This window comes from Zosterops lateralis (assembly GCF_965231275.1).
Source record: "Zosterops lateralis genome assembly, chromosome: 25".
Lineage (NCBI taxonomy): Eukaryota > Metazoa > Chordata > Aves > Passeriformes > Zosteropidae > Zosterops > Zosterops lateralis.
The window spans coordinates 4,259,464-4,278,507 of NC_139785.1; the positions used below are offsets into that span (position 1 = coordinate 4,259,464).

A 19,044-nucleotide genomic window follows, 5' to 3' on the forward strand; every position below is an offset into this window, starting at 1 on the left:
CCAGACAGAATTCAGACAGAATTCAGCTGCTGAGAGAACTGCAATTTCTAACCAGTTTTACTTTGAGCACTGCATTAATGCTAAGTTTTTTTCCCCTCCTTTTTGAGGGCAAATGCGAAATGGGGGAAGAGCAGAGCTGGCACACATTAAATGCAGCAGAGGAGCAGGAACAGCAGCTCAGCTCTGTGTGGGAAGGGTCACGTCAATACATCCTGGCACTTTGAGGAAGGCAAAGGCATTGCACCCAAAATGTGACGTAAGCACAGGGATTTGTGTCAGTTTTTAATGAGTTTATTAATTCCAGGAAGATGCATCTTGGTCACAGATGCCAGATGTGAATTAATCCCCTTGCCATAAACCAGAACAAAGACTCAGAGCCCCAGCTCACATCAGATTCCTCTCCCACCACAAACGAAGCCCTGCAGATCCTGCTTTCCCACTTTTCCATCTCTAACCACCATTCTGCACTGCCTCAGATCCCAACTGCACACAGCCCCAGAATATGATGAAACAGCAGTGCAAAAATACACCCACAGGCCTGGCAGGGGAACGTGTCCTGACAAGTCTGAGGCAGCAGCAGCTCTTTCCTCACTGAGCCATGAAAAGCAAGGCCGAGCCTGCAGGCTGCTCAAACCCCCAGAGTCCCTGTGTCCCCTTCACTCAGGGCTCTGAAAACCACTCTCTAATTTGTTTGTCTACACATTTCATATTTAACCTTGTCAGCAGAGTTAAATCATGGCACAAGATGGGGTGGGTGCAGGAGCTGGCACACCCTAAGGAGATTATTAACACTCCTGCTATGGATTTATTTGTTTGAAGAGCCTCAGGACAACCTGAGCAATGGGACAACCTGAGCCTCAGGGTGCTCAGGGTGCTGCTGGAGTCCCCAAAATGTTTCAGAAGGATCCCATAATCCTGTAGCACAAGAGCAAGACTGAATGGGTGACCCCCATGATGTGCAGCAAGACCTTTAAGCATCCAGTGAGAAGAAATGAAACAACAAACCCAGTGAGACACACTGCAGATCTCATTATCTGCCTGCCCTGCTGGTGCTGGGGGCAAACAAACAGCTGTGAGATCCACCAGGATAATCCAGCCTCCCTGGGCATGGGCCAGCTCCTCATCCTTGACTCAGAGCAGCCAGGGAACAATTTAATCTCTTTTTGACAGGGGTGAGGGAGGCATTAGGCAAATTAACCTGCTGAGCCCCAGATTACACAAGTTTAGGAGCGTCCTGGTGACCTGCTCCCATCAACTTTCCTCCAGGAAAGTCAGTAAAGGGAAACCTTTATAAAATATCATCTATGAGAGGCAAAACAGGACCCAGAGGTGAGAGGTTCTTCAGTGCCAGCTCTGCAATACAAACACTCCCCAGCTCCCTGTCACCCTCTTCTCTGGAAAACACAAAACCACAGATTTATCAGCACTGAGAGAGGGTCATGTGCCAACTCTTCCACTCCTGGAGGAAACATCCACAGAAAATGCAGCTGGTGCTTTCAAGAGCCTCTCAAACCACACTCCAGAGTTAGACAGAAAAAAGAAAACACTCTAAAAAAGGTGATTTATGGGAGAGATTGACACAGAAACAAGGAAAATGCCACCATTACCATTTTGACATAGGCCATGTAGTTTGGGTCTTTGGCATAGGAACCGTATTCATTCTCCACCTGCACTGCAATGATGGGACCTCCTTTCTTGTACTGTGGGGGACAAAAAGGGAGAAAAGTGGTGTTCACCACAATTTCTAACCACACCAGCTGGCAGGAAAAATGCACCAGTGTCAGATGGACTCAGCCTCACCCTCCCGTGCTCCCAAAAAGGGAAAAGTGCAGCCTGTGCTGATTCCTGGAGCAAAAGTGGCACATTTTTAATGTGTTTGTACATTTGTCTCAGCCTGCTGCTGTCACACACAGCCCACAGTGCCCTGTGCAGCCATCCCCAACCCCTGGAGAGGGACAAGGATCAGCCTTTGTGGGAAAGAAATGGATTTGTAGAGAATTTTTAAGCTTGACAAAAGGCTCACATAATGTGCATCTGTATGTAAACTGAAATAAGAAATGCTGACTTAGAAATGCCATGGAATAGGGCACAGAGAGAGAGGGGGCATTGTTGAGAGAGAGAAATGGAACTGGAAACAAGTTTCAAATGATGGCCTTGCAAATAGGACTGGATACTTTGGAGAAATAGAACTGTGAAAGATGTGTTGTAATAAGACCCATGAGGGGTAATTTTAGATGATTGGCTTTAAAGAATTTACAGCATTGTGTGGCAAAAGCTCATAGGCCAAGAAACACTTATAATGTTGTAACTAAGAAATAGTTTGGCTTCTGATTGTGATGGTGTAAATTATAACATCTGCACCTTCTTACTCTTCAGGTGAGACTGAAAACAGAGTAAAAGTTTTTAAAATGCCTCTCATTTGCCCCATGTCTGGGTCAGAAAAGAGTACAAAGAGCACAGTCTGGCAGTGCTTGCCTGGAGAGGGACAACAATGCGCATCAGGCGGTCGAAATAGGCGTCCACAGCCTCGGTGAAACCCTTGTAGGTTGTCCTCAGCTGCATCTCGGGGTCCTGCAGCAGCCAGCTGGGGAAAAACAGGAGGGGAAATGTGTTAGAGACTCCTGTGCACCCCAGCAGAGGATTTCACCCCCTGGAATCCAGTCACAGCTGGGCAGGGGTGGTTGGTGTCACCCGCAGCCCACGGTGGGTTGCGAGACCCCAAGTTGTGAATGATTCACTGGTGAATAAATCCAGGCTCCAATTCCCCATCTCTTCTTTTTGTTCTGCATTTCAGGCCTTACACTCATTTCATCACCCCTACCAATAATATTTCAAGGGTTAATCTTATCACTCTGAAATAAATTCCCTGCGTTCCCAAGGGCACTCTACAAGCAAGTGCTCCTTCAAAAAAAAATCCCAATCCTTTCTCAAAACAAAGATTTCTGTAATAGTTCCCATTGTTTCTACTGCTGATGTACAAGGCTGGGTTCTGTTTGGAGGTAACAGAAAAGAGGGCAATTTGCTGAAGAGCAGAACAATATAATGCTGTAACAATTTAAGGGGAATGAGCCTTTATCTTCATTTTCTCTGCAAAATGAGCCCTTAACTAATATCCTTCCAAACATCTGAAAGACTCAACTCTTTGCTAAATGTAGCTCTGTGGACTTAAAAAAAAATCACCTCCTTTTTAGGAAAATGAGAATAGTACTGTTGCTCTTAATTAGGAGCTCTTCTCTCAGGAGTAAGGCCCTGACACCTGAACTATGATGCTAAAGGCAAGTGAAAAGTGAAAAAAAAAAATAATCCCCAAGTGTCTCCACTGAGGTTTGTGCTCTGAGCAGGTGAGGAAAACAAGTGGTAACCTGGCACTGGCTCCACTGAGGAACCAGGAAAGTCCCAGTGCTCCCAGAGCCTCCCCCAGCTGTTCTTCAGGGGAAAAAACACCACAGGAGGCTGGAAAAGTTGTGGGGTTTCATTACTGCCAGCCACAAAATGCAGATTTCTAGCAGGACTTTTAAAATGGAGCTGAGATGAAGCAAATTCTTACATCAAGGTGCAAATTTTTACATCAAACTGCAAATCCTGTTCATGTTATGCAGAGTCAAGGTGCAACAGCAAAGCTGAGTTTTCCCAATTCTATTTTCTTGCTGTAATCATTATACCATAAAGAATTATTATTATTTAAAACACTCAAAAAAATTTAGAAAAGTTCCATAAGATAATGACCATTCACCTGCTTTGGGGACACAGAAAATAAATATCCCCACCAAGAAAAAGAATCACTTTGAAAGAGTCTTGACTGGGTGATGAGGAGCTTGGGATTTGTTTGTCCCTAATGCTTCCCTCACTCTGGTAAGTGCAGAGGAGCTGCTGGACCCATGGCTCTGGTTATTTTGGCAAATAACATTTTCAGGATTAATATATATATATATATATATATATATATATATATATATAATTGAAACCCCCAGACTCACCTGGGCAGACCCCCGAGGTCCCACTCTGAGCAGATATAAGGTCCAGGGCGCAGAATCACCCACAGGCCATTTTTAGCTGCCAGGGAAAGGAAGGCCCTGGGGATCCAAACAGGGGAATTATTGTCTGCCTGCAGAACCCCCACTCCCAATACTCCAACCACCACTGGATTTGCGTACCAAAGCAGAAGGGAATTGATGACAGGGCTCAGTTTGGCATCAGTTTTTGGGTGATTTTGTGCCATTTTTGGGAGATTTTGGGACAGTTTTGGGGTCTCATCCAGCTGTTCCTGGTTCCCTCTCAGGATTTTGTTCCTCCTCAGCTGCCCCGGGCTCACTGAGCCCCACTGCAGCTTCATCTGGGAATTACTGTCTGCCTGCAGAACCTCCACTCCCAATACTCCAACCACCACTGGATTTGGGTACCAAAGCAGAAGGGAACTGATGAAGCAACTATATGGGATGGGTGCTAAGCTGATTAAATCCCCAGGATTCCAGAAGGGAGAGCAAGGAATGAGTCTCCATTGCCTGATCAAGGCACATCTGGAAATAACCTTCACCCAGACCCCCTCTCCTCCCAAGGAGTGTTTCATACCAGAGCTGTCTGTGCCACACACCTCAGATCCAGGTTTTTACTGAAGTCAAACTTCCCTCTCTCCCTTTCGTGCAGGTTCCATGGCACGTACCTGAAAGGCAGAGAGAGGGGAAGGATGTGAAGGATGAGAGTGGAGCTGAAGGATGAAGTCTGGGAAGCCCAAAGAAAAACTGAGGCCCCAGTATAACACACTTCCACCTGGCCAGAGTGTAATGAGCTTAGTGAAGATGTATCTGCAACCTCCCAGAGTGGCTTAATAATACTGCAAGAGCTCTTCTTGGGTGTGTTTTGTAAAATAAAGATTTAATAAATGAAAAAATAACAAACAATACAGAAACAAAAAATAAAAGCTGAGGTTTTGGTGCTAAAATATCCCAAAAAGGAGTTGAGCACCTCTGTGCTCCTTCTTATCTACACAATGATCAAGGAAGGACATAGAAACAGCTCCAGGTTTGGAGAACCATTTCCAAAGTCCAAGAGGTGCTCCTATGCTGGCACTGAGCCAGTGCCAATGGAAGATTCTGCCTTGGTTTCTTTATTTATCCAGAGGTAAATCAAACCTTTGTCCTCAAACAGAATTCTCTGCTTGGGTGTGGAAATGCCCTGCTACACCACCATCCTTTGTTTATTGTCTTTTCCCACAATAAAGAAATATGGGAATACATTGTTATGGCCCATTGGAATGGAGGACCAAGGGGGGGGAATTTCTGGATTATCCTGGTGGATCTCGCAGCGCTCTGACCTGTTTGCTTGCCCCCAGCAGATAATGAGATGTGCAGTGTATCTCCCAGGGTTTGCTGTTTAATTTCCCCTCCCTGGCTGGGCAGGCAGAGAGGACACTCACGTGGTGAGGGTGTTGAGGCCACAGGCTCTCATCTTCAGCATCCGATCCTCCCAGTACTCGCGGGGCACTCGGAAATAGTGCAGGGAGCCCCCGAAGATGCGGAAGGGCATCCCCTCCAGCAGGAACTGGGAGTGCTCTGTCTGCAGCCCCAGGGTCCTCCCCCACAGCCCCAGGGGGGTCAGCTCGCTCCAGTTAAACCTGCAAGAGGAAAGGATTCAGTGAGCAGCCAGTCCTGGGGAAGGAGTGTGTGCTCCTCATCCCAGCAGACCCAGCTCTGACCTTGCTGCTTCTCAACAAGCCACACTCTTGGTCACAGAGTTTGTTCAGAGGGCTCTAAGCCAGTTGGGAGATGTTCCCAAATGTAAATTTAAATCCATTTCACTGGCTGCTTCCCCCCTGAATCCCCAAGCCACTGTGCCACGCTCTTCAGCTGACACTGCTCAGGCACAGAGCATGAAACTCACTCGCTGAAATCGTATTTTCCCTCCCAATACTCACAAACTCTTCCCTAACTTATGGAATTCAGCATCTCCCTGCTTTGCAGTAGGAGGGCACATGGCTGATTTCCAGCTCCATGTTCCAACAGCAGCTGCATCTCATCCTTTCCATCCTGGAGGTCTTGGAGACTCTGGTATGTTCCATGGGAAAAATAAAACCCCCTCACCTGTTCCCTGTGAACAGAGAACCTTTTCCTCAATCTACTGAACCCCTTGGATTACATTCATCACCCAGGAGAGGCTAAATCAGCTGTCACCACAAACTTACCTCTGCCCACATCACTGCTTCTATTAACCCTGAAAATGTTATTTACCAAAACAAACCAGAGCCAGGGGTCCAGCAGCTCCTCTGCACTTACCAGGGTGTCACAGCTCCTCTCAGGTCACTTCCTGCACTACCCATGGCCTTGCAGGCTCCCAGCTCACTTTGTCTGAACCAAACCCCCATTTTATCCAGAGAACACTGAGCAGTGTCAGTGCCTCCATCAGCCCACCCCAGTGGCACAGCTCTGAGCACACACACACAGAGTCAGACAAAGGCAGCTTGTTCCCAGTCAGAGCCAGATGTGAGGAGTGAATTCCCAGCTCCAGAAAAAGCAGGAATGACCCACGAGTTTGGGAGGAACATCACAGTGAGAGAAGAGAGGAACACCTAAGCCTCCAGCTGCTGCCTAGGCTATGGGAGAAGCAGTTGTTAGCAGAGGGTGAGGATGCTCAGAGCTCGTGGGGATCGCTAACCAACAGCCTGCCCGTCCTCAGACAGCACAGGGGGACTAAAAGGAGCTAAATCTAAGGCTTGCAGGGCACTGCACGGGCTGGCTGACAAGCTCAGAGGGTACCTGAGTGGCACAGCATTCTCACAGGGCTCTGAAACAACCGGCAGCAGGCAGGGGTAATACCTGGAAAAGGAATGAGATATTCACTGCCTCGGGTCAATGAGACTCACACTGATTGTCCACAGGAACAGTGCTGGGCAAGGAGACTGTGTTGTATCAGAGGGTGATAACAACAGTTCATGATGATAGTGCAGCTCAGGTGGGAGAAATGAGTACAAAACACCAACCTGCCACATTTAAAGCGTGGCTGCCTGAGGAAGAACAGCACCAAAAATGCTCATCTACATGAGAAACACGGTCAGGGAGTGATGGCACGAGGCTGGGGAATGGCAGCACTGCTCCCAAGGAATTGTTATGAATTTCAGCAGCAGGAAAAAGGGATCCTCAAGCCCCACACAGGATATAGCCACCTGTCTCTCTATGCTGCTAAATCTAACAATTAAATTTAACTTAACTTTGGCAAACCCAACCAGCAGTTACATCTACTCCTATTTTAGGTGCAGAGCCAGAGGTGGAAAGCTCAAAGGGGTCTGGAGATGCAAAACTCCAGTTTTTAAAGATCAGGTTGGAGAAGAATGTCCAAGGCTAGGTAGAGCCTCAAATTCCCCCTGCACACAGAAGTGCTGCTGAGTGGTGCCAGAATGAAGGCTGTGCTCAGGAAGCACACACAGCCAGATAAAAATAAACTAATCACTTAAGCTCATCTTCTTAATCCCAGGCATAACTAACCTGGCACATTCCCATCAAGTCTCCTACTCTGAAACTCCCCTGCACTTTTTCTCCCCAAGAAAAGCTGGTAGGAAGCTCCCAGGCTCCCAATATTTTCAACACATTGTCCCAGATATCCTGAAACCCACATTTCTCACTGGGATCTGTTCAAGTAACCTCAGGAGGAAACATTTCTGTGACTCAGCAGAGCTTCATCCTGTTAGCCTGAGCTGGATTGCCAGAGTTTAAAGTGTACCTGGGCTCTGAACTTCCTCCTGGGAGCAAATAATCTTTATTGTTTGTTTTTTACTTTGTTAAAGGTTCCTGGCCTTCTTTGTCAACCTGGGAGTGTTCCAGGTCAGGCTGGATGGGGCTTGGAGCAACCTGGGACAGTGGAAGGTGTCCCTGGCCATGGCAGGGGGTGGGACTGGGTCACCTTTAATATCCTTTCTGGGATATTCTAGGATAAAATTCTAGGATTGCATGATTCTGTGATTTCATCTCTGCTTCAGGGAAGTCTCTTTTGCACAAAAAAAAAAAAAAAAAAAAAAAAAAAAAAAAAAAAACCAAACAACAAACCCACAAAACCCAAAAAAAAAAAAAAAAAAAAAAAAAAAAAAAAAACCCCAAAACCAACCATTCCATTACCATCTAACCCCAGAGCAGAGACTCTGAAGTTGGACTGGATCAGTTAGTCCAATAAGATGGAATAAGCCTTTCTAAGATGGAATTTGAAGTGCAAAAATGCAACACAAGGAAAAGGAATCTCCCAATTAACTTCTGAACCAAAGAGCCACGCTGTTCATGCCTGTGAAACACAAATGTGGCTGAAGTCATCTCTGCAAGAGAGATTTACCTGTGGTCTTCAACCACCCCACATCCAGACCAGTGGGGAGAAAAAAGCTGGTAGAAAAGCAAACAGCCAAACCAGGGGAAAAAAAGCCATTAAGATCTTTGTTGCTGCTACAGGACGTGCTTCAGAGGACAAGAGACTTGGCTGCTAATCCCTGAGCTCCACTGAGACCTCCAAGGGCTTTGCTGTTTATTCTGGGCTTCCTCTGAATGGGGAAAAGTGAAAGGTCTGAGCTGCCCTGGCCCCCAGCTCACTGACCATGGCTGAGCAGTATTTTGTACAACAGTTAATTCTGCACCCAGGGGTTTATTCTGCACCCAGGGGTCTGTGGATACTCTCCTACAAGGATACAGATTCTGTGCCTCCATCAGGTATCTCTCTGCAATAATCCTCCCTAAGAACCCAGGTGGCACAAACCCAAGGCCAGCTGTGCAAGAATTTTGCTTCTAATTATGCAAAGATTTATTGAAGTTTTTTCCATAGCTCTGAGGATCAGGTTTACTTGCGACTATGATTTTAAGAACCTGTTATAAAACTTCCAGCTGGCAATAAATAGCTATATTATATATCCATGTGCATTTCCATGTATTCTCCAGCCTGTCACTGCGAGGGAGTGAAGAAAGCCACAAACATGGGATGTGCTCCTGTGGGAAAGAGCATCATCCTTAAAATGAATATGATATAAACCAGTCTGTGATTTCATCTCTGCTTTGGGGAAGTCTCTTTTGCAAAAAAAAAAAAAGAAAAACAAACCCAACCATTCCATTATCAACTAACCCCAGAGCAGAGACTCTGAAGTTGGATTGGATCAGTTAGTCCAATAAATGGAATAAGCCTTTCTAAGATGGAACTTGAAGTGCAAAAATGCAACACATGGAAAAAGAAACTCCCAATTAACTTGAAGCCAGGGGTTCAAGCTAGAACCATAAATAACTTCTTGTTACCACTGGTGGCTACAGAGGAACAGCTGCTGGTCTGGAGAGTGAGAGAGGACCAGCAGAGGGAAGATGAGAGGGTTACACTGATGGGAATAGGCACCACACTGCTCTGGGGACACAGAACAGGGAAAAACCAGCCCCAGAACAGGCTGGAGGGAGGAAAACAAGGCTGGTGTGAGCACATCAGGGAGCCCTGGAGCTGGGTCAGATCTGCGGGAGCGATTGATCCGCCAAGTGCATCATCCCATGTATCCATCCCTCCATCCCTGAGCGCCGGATGATGTAAAGGCTCCCCCGAGCCAAGGGCGGCAGGCAGAGCCTGAGCCCGGCACAGAACCGGATTGATTGATGGCAGCGGGGCTTCCCTCCTCCCTCGCCGGTAAATTAAACCCGGGGATGATGGACAAGAGCTGCGGGCATCAGGTGCAGCGTTTATTTAGAGCTTTGGGTAATTCCGGCGCGGCGCGCCTTCCCACGCTCCCGTTCCGCTGCGGGAATGATGGAGCCGAGTCTCCCACAGGAAAAGACGGGATCCTACCGAGCCCGTTAACTCCCGCCAGCGCGCAGGGGGCGCGGGCATTAATTATGTTAATTATGTTAATTACATTCATTACCGTTCTCCCCTCCACGCCGGCTCCATCCATGCGCAGTTCCCCCGCTCCCGGCGGCGGGGCCTGGGCCCGGCGGGGCAGCGACACCGGCCCCGAGCCCACCCCCGCCCCGCCCGCCCCCGCCGCCCCCCGTGCCGCGACCCCCGCGCCCCCCCCCGGCTCTCACCTGCGCAGCAGCAGCCACAGCACGACCAGGAGCAGCGTGACGCCCCCGAGGCGGCGCTGCCGCCGCCCCCCGCACGGCCACATGGCGGAGGGACCGAGGGGACCGAGGGGACCCGGCCCCGGGACCCCCCGCGCCCCCCGGGGACCCCCCGGGCCCCGAACCCGCGACCCGCCGGGCGCCGGCCCAGAGCGCGCCCCGCCCCGCCCCTTTGGCCCCGCCCCTCGCCGCGCCCCGCCCCTTTGGCCCCGCCCCCCGCCTCCCATTGGCTGATGGCGGGGCGTGTGAGGGGAGCGGCGGGGTCGTGAGGGAGCGGCCCGGGGGGCAGGGTCCGGACAGACGGACAGACACAGAGAACTCGGATAGAGAGCCCTGGGGGAGAACCTGGGCTGAGAGTATGGACAGAGAGACCCCCGGGAGAGTGCCCGGACTGAGAGCATGGACGGACAGCCCCGGAAGAGAACCCCAATAGAAAGACCCCAGGCAGGGATCCCACAGAGAGGCCCACGATAGAGACCCCAGAGGAGAACCTGCACTGAGGCCCCGGGCAGGGACCCGCCAAAGAGATCCCGGGAAGAGACTTCGGACAGGGACCTGTGGCCAGAAACTCCCCATAGAGACCCTGGAGAGAGACTTCAGACAGAACCCTGGGCAGAGACCCAGGCTAGAGACCTTTTCCCACTGTCCAGAGACCCTTCCCAGCCCCAGGGCAGGCAGAGGGTGGGCAGGTGGCTGTTTCTCCTTGAGGCACAGCTGTTTGTTTATCCTTTAAGCTGCCCTCGCTGCCCCATGGGGGAAATTCAATAAAGTGAGGGAGGGGATATTCAGGGCCTGCCAGCAACAGTAGAAACTGGGATCAAACAACTGGAACACATTGAAAAGAATTTGGTTTAAAGTCCCTTCCAACCTAACCCATTCCATGATTCTGCTGCTAAAATGCTCTGTCACTTCCCCTCTGCCAAGCACTGCTGAGAAAACACAGGAGCTGATCTGAAGGGGTTAACAAAGACATTACCTACAAAGCCCTCAAGCAGAACTATTTTGCAACACCTACTTCAAAAATTCCCTCTTACTTCTGTTTAAACACCTGAAATACCACAGAAGGAAATTACCATAATTTCCACTCCAGTAACGTTTCCATCATTGCTTTATTGATTCCAAACCCGAGAGGAAAAAATAGTTTAATTTACCAATATTTTTACTCCCCTTACACTGTTCACAGCAATAATTTCACTGATTGGAGGCCACAGAGTTCAGTATTTCTGTACATAACCTTGAGTTTTTATTTGCACTTTTGTGCTGCAAAGGCTTCTTTGAGATTAAGCACCAAAATGTGATGGGAATATAGAGAACAAGCAGAGACATTAGCAAAAGTTTGCTGGGAAAAGAGGGAGTGCTTCTAGCTAAAGGAGAGGCAACCTGGAATAAAAACATTCCGGATAGAGCCTGTGACCATCTGTTCCCAGGGGTGCTGTGAGCAGTAAATTCCTTCAAAATAAAGATTTCAGTGATCCCACGGGCTCAGGGCACACCTCTGCATTTCAGTCCTGACTCAGCAGAGGCAGAGCAGCAGCTCTGGTGTCTCTTTTCCCAAGGAGGGCAGGGAAGGCAGGCCAGGAGAGGGATTTGGGGACAGAGGATCCCATTGACAGCTGAGATTTCTGGCTGCACAACGCCAGCCTGGTGACAGCAGCTCTGCCAGGCACGGCCTGCAGCTGGGACAGCCAGCTGTGCGTAAGGCAGGAGGGCTGTTTCCACTGGGAAATTCCCCTCTCCACTCTCAGACAGAGAGTTTGGAGAGCAGGAGAGGGAAACAGGCCGAGCTGTAACAGACAGAGGGATTTTTAAGGCTCCTGGTTTCAGCTCTGTAGCAGATTCCTGGCCACAATCATCCTCATCACCTCGTTGGTACCTGCAGCAGGATGGGGATGCAAAGGAAACAGTGAAGAAAACAGTTAAGGAAACAGTTAACAGTTAGACATGGCCCAATATTTTTCTCTTCAAAAGGCCAAGAGAACTCCTCCCTGATGTGCAGTCTGCAGCACAGAGAAGCTCTTCCCACCAGCTGAAGTGGCATTTAGGAGGGGCTGGGCCAAAACCCAACTGCCAAGTGCCAGCACATTGCTTGGGAAAGCTGCTGCTGCTTTTTATATGGGTGTTGGGAGGATGCAGGACCAGGCACTGAGCAGGGCTGGATTTATACCAACATCTGAGCTCTCTGCTTTGCATTTAACACATAAACAACACACAGGTTGCAAACCCACTCAGTGTAAGAAAGAGCCTGTCCCTTACCCTGGTTGTAGGTGAGGGGTTTTCAAAGTAGGGAAAACAAAATATTTAGGAGGGGAAAACAAGATTAGAAAAGGCCAGATACTGTTAGAGACATGATGTCAAGGAGTCCAAACAGACCAAAATCACAGGAGAGGAATTGTTAGGGAGAATCATCACATGCCCAGGAGTAATGGGATGAAACTGGACAGAGGCACTGCTAACATGACAACTAAATATCTTCCTCTGCTGTAAGATTCTTAAAATAGCCAGTAACTGCTCCCACAGGGCCAGAGCTCCCGGCCAGGGCACTCACACACCTCATGCTCAGAGCAGAGCAGGGCTCTGAAACCCAAGAATCAGAGTCTTATTCAGAATCAGGAAAGGTGGGGGCCTCCCAGGGAGTTTTCCTCCTAACCCTACTGCCAGCTCCACTTGTAACAGGAGTGTCTTTTACCTTCCAGGATCTGGTGGACTCTGATGTCTCGCACGAACTGTTGTACCGCATAGTCCTTCAGGTAGCCGTAGCCCCCGTGCATCTGCAGAGCCTGGTTACAGATCTAAGGGGATAACACTGCTCTCAGGTGCCTTGTGGAGGACACAGCAGTGCCAGAAGCTCGGTAAGGACCCAGGAACCTGGGCTCACTTTTATTTTCCTTGTCACCTAATCTCATCTCTTAAAAACACGGTGTGAACCCTCAAGCCCCATCAGTGCTGCTCTGGGTGCTATCACGTTACCTGTTCCACACGAAGGGTGTGTTTATGTAACCAGGAATGCACAGAAATGCCGAGGAATGGGCACAGAGATACCCAGGGACGGGTATTTTTAGGGAATTTGGCGATTTTCGCTGAATTTCTGTGGTTTGCAAACCCGAACCGCCCGAGCGCCACCTGGCGGCCGCTCTGGGGAAGGGCAGGCAGGGCGAGGGTTTCCATGGAAACGCGACTCTGTGTGTCCTGTCCCTCAGTTTGGGATAGGAAACACGGGAACAGCAAAAATGCAGAGCGCTGAGCACATAAAGTAGCTTCTAAACGACACTAGGAAGTGTCAAGGGCTCTTTCCCTCCCTTCTTGCTTTCTCTTTATGGGGACATTTTGATAAAGTAACAAAATAATGTATTTTTCAAAGTGGTAAGATAATTTTCAAAGCAATAATGTGATTTTTCAGCGGTCTAGGAAAGACCACTTGCTACCTAAGAATGATCACCCTGCAACACGCAGATTTTCCTTGGAAAATAAAAACATTTTGCTCCCTATCCTGTCTTACTTTTGCCCCCTAGCAAGTGGAGTAGGAAGAACCTATGGAAAGACATTTTAACTCTCACAGATTAATCCTGCAGCCTCCATATGTCTTATAAAACATCCTGTCCTGAAATGAGGCTCCTGGCTCTGGGCTTGGCTTTTGGTCACTATGATATCAAACAACATTTGAGTCGCTATGACAACAACATATGGATCACTACAACATCAAACATCCCCCTGACACCTTGGGCATTAAGGGAGGGTCTCCAAGCTCCTAATCAGGATCCCAAGTGGTGTTTTTGAGGCACCTACCCCGAAGCACTCGTCGGTGGCAAAGAGCTTGGCCATGGAGCAGAGCACGGCCGCGTCCTCCCGGCCGTCCTGCAGCGCCCGCGCCGCGTTGCGCACCATGAGCCGCGCGGCCACCAGCCGTGTGGCCATCTCTGCCAGCCTGAACTGCAGGTACTGCCACAGACACGGGGAAGGAAGTGTCATCAGCACCCTCACAGGGCTCTCAGCCACAGCCCCACCACCTTCAGGCAGGGCTCAGGCCTGACATGATTCCTTACTGGGGAAAAGCGTGTTCTTGACTTCACCCTGTGGAGTGAGGGATGGCCCTTCCAGGATGAGGAAGGGCTCAGCTCTGGAGGGCAGAGCTGCTGCAGGGGTTACCTGGTTACTGGCAAGAGGTTCCCCGAACTGTTTGCGGACAGTGAGGTGCTCCTGAGCCAGGAGAACTGAGGCGTGAGCAGCTCCTAATGAGCAAGAAGCTGGTGGGAGAAGCCAAGGACACAGAGTGAATGTGGAGCTGCTTCAGAGAGGTAAAAAGAAGATCCTGCCCTCGTCCCTTGGCTCTCTTTGCCCTTCTCACCGATGTTGATCCTGCCTCCATTGAGCCCCTGCATGGCGATGCTGAATCCCTGCCCTTCAGCTCCCAGCCGGTTGCCCACAGGAACGACACAGTCCTCAAAGATCACAGCCCGAGTTGGCTGGGAATTCCAGCCTACCTGGGAAAAAACAGAGCTCCTTCCAGACTGCCTGAGGAGCAGCACAACTCTGACACAGAACCACCAGCCTGCTCCCAACCCCTCTGTCTCACTGCTAAGCTGCCACAAAGCACCCATGGTCTGTGTGGTTTGGCCTCAAAGTGGAATTTGGAATGAGTGTTTTTGAGAAGAGACACAAATCCAGTGATCTTGATGTTCCTGAGACTAAAATCCTTCATTTACCAAAGGGATGGGTATTGGGCAACCTTCTACAAAACTGGACTTGGCTTGGTAAGACCATTCCAGGCTGGGACTTCAATCCCATCCATGAAGAAATCCCTAATGCTTTGCACAGACGAGCTCATTGGGACCACAGGACACAGCCTCAAGCTGTGCAGAGGAGGCTCAGCTTGGACATCAGGAAGAATTTCTCCATGGAAAAGGCTGTCAGGCATTGGAATGGGCTGTCCAGGGAGGTATTTTGAGTCCCCACCTCTGCAGGTGTTTAAGGAATGCCTGGATGTGGCACTCAGTGCTCTGGCTGAGGATCAGTCACAGGTTGGACTCAATGGTCCTGGAGGTCTTTCCAATCTTAATGGTTCTGTGACCTCTGTCCTGCACTCCCCTCAAGCACACAGGAAGCACAAGCCAAGCCTCTTACCTTCTTCTCCTTCTTGCCAAAGCTGAGGCCTGGCATCCCCTTCTCCAGCACGAGGCAGGAGATGCCCTTGGGGCCCGGGCCCCCCGTGCGACACATGACCACGTACACGTCGGTGTCACCTCCGCCGCTGATGAATGCCTGCAGGAGGGCACAGCCACAACAGTGGGGCTTTGGGCTGGTTTGGCAAGCTAACCCTGAGCCCACAGCAGCAGCTCAGGGGACAGAAATGGACTGGCAAACACCCGACAGCATTTAGGGAACCAGCTGGTGAAAGCTCTGCAGAGCACGTCCTGCCTTGGGAGAATGCACAGAGCAGAGGAGACAGCAGGAATGGGAAGGACAGTGAGACTCAGGCAGCTTTAACAGGAGCAAAGAGGTACCTTGGAGCCATTCAGGACGTAGGTGTCCCCTTTCTTCTGAGCTGAGGTCAGCAGGGAAGCTGCATCACTGCCACTCCCTGTTTGAGAGGTAAGGAAGCACCTGGTGAAGGGGAAGGTCCAGAGCCTACAAATTCTCCCTGGGATCATACCCTGACACCTGAGTTTGTACCACAAGCATCTCAGCAACGATCATCTGCCCCTCCCCAACTTCCCAAATGAAAATGGAAAGAAACTTTCCATCTCCAGACCTTTGCAATGTTCACGTCCAGTTAAAGAGAAAGGAGAAGATGTCCTGCTTGGGTTGAGGATGCTCACCTGGCTCAGTCAGGCAGTAAGAGGCAAACTTTTCCATGCTGCAGAGCGACGGGCAGAACCTGCGGCGCTGCTCCTCGTTGCCAAAGGTGTCGATCATCCACACACACATGCTGGGGTGGGACAGAAGGAGAAACACTCAGGATTGAACACAGGCTCAAGAATATCCCTGGCTGAACAGGGGAGAGCTTCACAGAGCTGAGCCACAAGCCCTGAGGCCTGAAAACATACTGTTACACCTTCAGACTCACTGCCCTGTGGAACAGCAGGTTCCTGTTTAGGAGCTCAGTCTGGCCATGGGATATGTTCCTCTGGGAAAAAGAGCATCGCCCCAAAATGAATGTGATCTAAACCATGTGGGATTCGAGCTAGAATCTTAAACAACTTCTTGCTACCACTGGTGGGCTTCAGAGGAACAGGTGCTGGTCTGGAGTGTGAGAGAGGACCAGCAGAGGGAAGATAAGAAGGTTAGACTGATGGGCATGGGCCATGGGTACCACACTGCTCTGGGGACACAGAACAGGCAGAGCCAGCCTCTGTTCAGTCTCCTCTCCATGCTCAGCCCTGCTCCCTCTCCAGAAAACTGCACCTGAAGAAAGAGGCAGCATCACTGCAGCTCTCTGTGCCAAGTGACCTGTCACTGGACATGTCTGTACAAGCAGGACAGCCCCGGGATCAGCTGGTGCCTCTGGGCTCTGTCACAGCACAGCCCAGGCACAAAGGCTTTTTCCAGGCAGGTTACTATCTATAGACAGCTTAAGTGGCAGAGCAGAGAACCAAATCCAGAACTTAATCCCATCTTGCATGCCACAAAGCTAAAATTACTCCTTGGTGGCATCTCAGTCCTTGTGGCCTATTTGTTTACTGCCATCCAGGGATCCTCACAGGGATGTGTGTACTCGAGGTCACAATTTAAATATTTAAATAACGAGCAGCAGCAAGGGAGCTGCCTCCAGCTGGATTTAGAGCAGCCAGGCTGACACCATCCACCCTCCCCAGACACACTCACTTGTGGATGCTCATGTAAGCTGTGGTGCTGGTACATCCTGTTGACAGAGCTTCAAAGATTATGGAGGTGTCAAGCCGTGACAGTCCAGAGCCACCAACATCTGGTTTCACATAGATCCCACCAAATCCCAGCTGGGCTGCCTTCCTCATCGTTTCCACAGGGAATATTTCCTATATTGGGGCAGGCAGAGATGTCCCAATGAATATTCAGGGTTAGTTCAATCTCTTTTGGTGTCCCTGGGCTACAAATTCCAGTCCCACCATCCTGCACAGTTTAAGTGAGCTGGGTGGGGCAAAGAAGAGCTGGTACCTACACAGACACACTCCATCTTCAGCAGTGAATCCAGGATTCAGGTGACTGACTAACCTGGCTAGGAAAGCTTCAAGGTATTTCTGGTGATTTCCCCTCCCAGCTACAGCAGCAGCTTCAACAACAACCTCCAGAGCCATTGCAGGAACCCCTCAGTGAGACCTTTGGGCCAGAACATCCTGAGGGAGGAGGAAGGGAGCAGTACAACCCCTGAGGCTGTCCTACCTTCTCGTCCCACTCAGCCATGTAAGGAGCCATCTCCTTGGCAGCAAAATCAAGGGCAACTTTTTGGAATTCCTTCTGATCCTCAGTCAGTCCAGTGGATGCTAGAAAAGGAGGAAGAGGTCAGAACACATCTACTGAGGGAAAGCAACACAACCACTTCATATACAGCCCAGTGTCTGAGTGCCCCTTAACTCACACAAACAGTGCAGGGTCTCTGAATATCTCAATATCATGAATTGTGCTGAGAGCAGGGGGCTTTGGGAGGGCCTTTCCTGGACAAAACAAATCCCAAATCCCAGCTGTCTCTGCTCCATGCTAACTACAGTAGAAATCCAGGACAGCGGAGCACAGTCCATGGCAGCTGTCAGTCCATCTCACTAAGTCTGTGCTGCAGAAATAGGAGGGAGAGTCCTGGGACTGAAAGGAGACTGGGAGGCAAAGAATAAAGCAGCCCTTTGGAAACAGTATCTAAAGCTCCAGTTGTGTTCTGCTTTTGAAACCTCCTGCTTCAATGGCACATAGATACAAGATTGTTTTGTTAGTTCCTCTCCTGAAATTCACAGAGGAGCTGCTACTTAAATTCTAAATGTTCTTATATTTAGACATTAAAACAATTCACCTGCAAAGTGTTCTGGTTTGGATTGGAAGGGATCCCCAACCACCTTCTACAAGACCCAGCCCTGGCCAACTTGGCAGGGATGGGGCATCCTCAACTTCTGGGCAACCTGTGCCAGCTGGAATTCTGCCAGAGGAACTCCTTCCTAATATCTAACCCAATCTCTCCTCTTTTAATTTAAATCCATTCTCCCTTGCCCTATCAGTCTGCCCATGTAAAAAAATCGCTTTTCTTCTTTTTTATAATCCCCGTTCTTTGAAAGATATTTTTTGATTCGCTATCAAATCTGAAAAACCGTGAAAGCCTAACAAAGGTGAGGGAGGGACAGGGAGAGGGAAGGACCATTTTTTTGTGGGTTCTTTCCCATTGCTGAGCACGGTATAACAAGGTAAAAGGATGGACAGGGAGAGGGAAGGACCTTTCCTTGAGGGCTCTGTCCCATTGCTGAGCAGTGTCACAAAGGTAAAGGATGTACAGGGGGGGAGACAGAGAGAAGAACATTTCCTTGCCGGTTCTGTCCCATTGCTGAGCATTCTCAAAATGGTAAAAGAGGTACAGGGAGAGGACCCTTTTTTTGTGGGTTCTGTCCCATTGCTGAGCAGTGTCACAAAGGTAAAGGAGGGACAGGGAGAGGGAAGGACCTTCCTTGCGGGCTCTGCCCCACTGCCGAGCACTGCCCCATTGCGGTGTGTCCGCGGCCCTGACCGGGAGCAGGACACGGGGGGCAGTGACACAGGGAGCAGTGACACAAGGAGCAGTGACACAGGCAGCTCGGGACATCCCTCCGGGCGGGAACAGCAGGTCCGTGGCCGGGGCCCGCGGTCCCTGTCCCCATCCCGCCCCCCGGGCCGCTCTTACGGTCGATGCAGGAGGCGATCCCGCGGCGCCCCAGCCCCAGCCCCATCCGCAGCCCCAGCAGCGCCGCCGCCCGCGGGGCCGCTCGCCACGCCATGGCCATGGCCGTGCGGGGCCGCTCCGCTCCCCGGTCCCGTTCCCGGCTCCCGTTCCCGGCTCCCG

At 50.2% G+C, this 19,044-nt stretch overlaps 2 protein-coding genes across 5 annotated transcripts in view; both read right to left on the bottom strand.

Annotated features, from left to right (window-relative positions):
• The window catches only part of LOC310919043 (beta-galactosidase-1-like protein 2), a 28,035-nt gene extending 17,891 nt beyond the window's left edge, over nucleotides 1–10,144 (bottom strand). For 2 of the 4 annotated variants that reach the window (XM_083878169.1, XM_083878168.1), the window contains exons 1-7: nucleotides 10,023–10,120; nucleotides 6,750–6,809; nucleotides 5,414–5,611; nucleotides 4,592–4,660; nucleotides 3,978–4,073; nucleotides 2,476–2,584; nucleotides 1,608–1,700 (exon numbers count right to left, since the gene is read on the bottom strand). In XM_083878169.1, the coding sequence (XP_083734295.1) occupies nucleotides 1,608–1,700; nucleotides 2,476–2,584; nucleotides 3,978–4,073; nucleotides 4,592–4,660; nucleotides 5,414–5,611; nucleotides 6,750–6,809; nucleotides 10,023–10,105 (708 nt within the window). In that variant the 5' untranslated portion in view covers nucleotides 10,106–10,120. Of the gene's footprint in view, nucleotides 1–1,607; nucleotides 1,701–2,475; nucleotides 2,585–3,977; nucleotides 4,074–4,591; nucleotides 4,661–5,413; nucleotides 5,612–6,749; nucleotides 6,810–10,022 lie in introns of all 4 variants that reach the window. The other 2 variants (XM_083878171.1, XM_083878170.1) reach the window with 1 other exon arrangement.
• Nucleotides 10,145–11,148: 1,004 nt separating this feature from the next.
• On the bottom strand, nucleotides 11,149–18,998 carry ACAD8 (acyl-CoA dehydrogenase family member 8). The gene is made up of 11 exons (XM_083878186.1): nucleotides 18,886–18,998; nucleotides 17,412–17,512; nucleotides 16,878–17,047; nucleotides 15,872–15,981; nucleotides 15,557–15,633; nucleotides 15,177–15,314; nucleotides 14,401–14,536; nucleotides 14,202–14,299; nucleotides 13,842–13,994; nucleotides 12,745–12,847; nucleotides 11,149–11,931 (listed from the first exon to the last, which is right to left on the bottom strand). The coding sequence occupies exons 1-11, from the start codon at nucleotides 18,983–18,985 to the stop codon at nucleotides 11,879–11,881; spliced, it is 1,239 nt and encodes a 412-aa protein (XP_083734312.1). The 5' UTR covers nucleotides 18,986–18,998; the 3' UTR covers nucleotides 11,149–11,878.
• Between the last annotated feature and the right edge of the window lie 46 nt (nucleotides 18,999–19,044).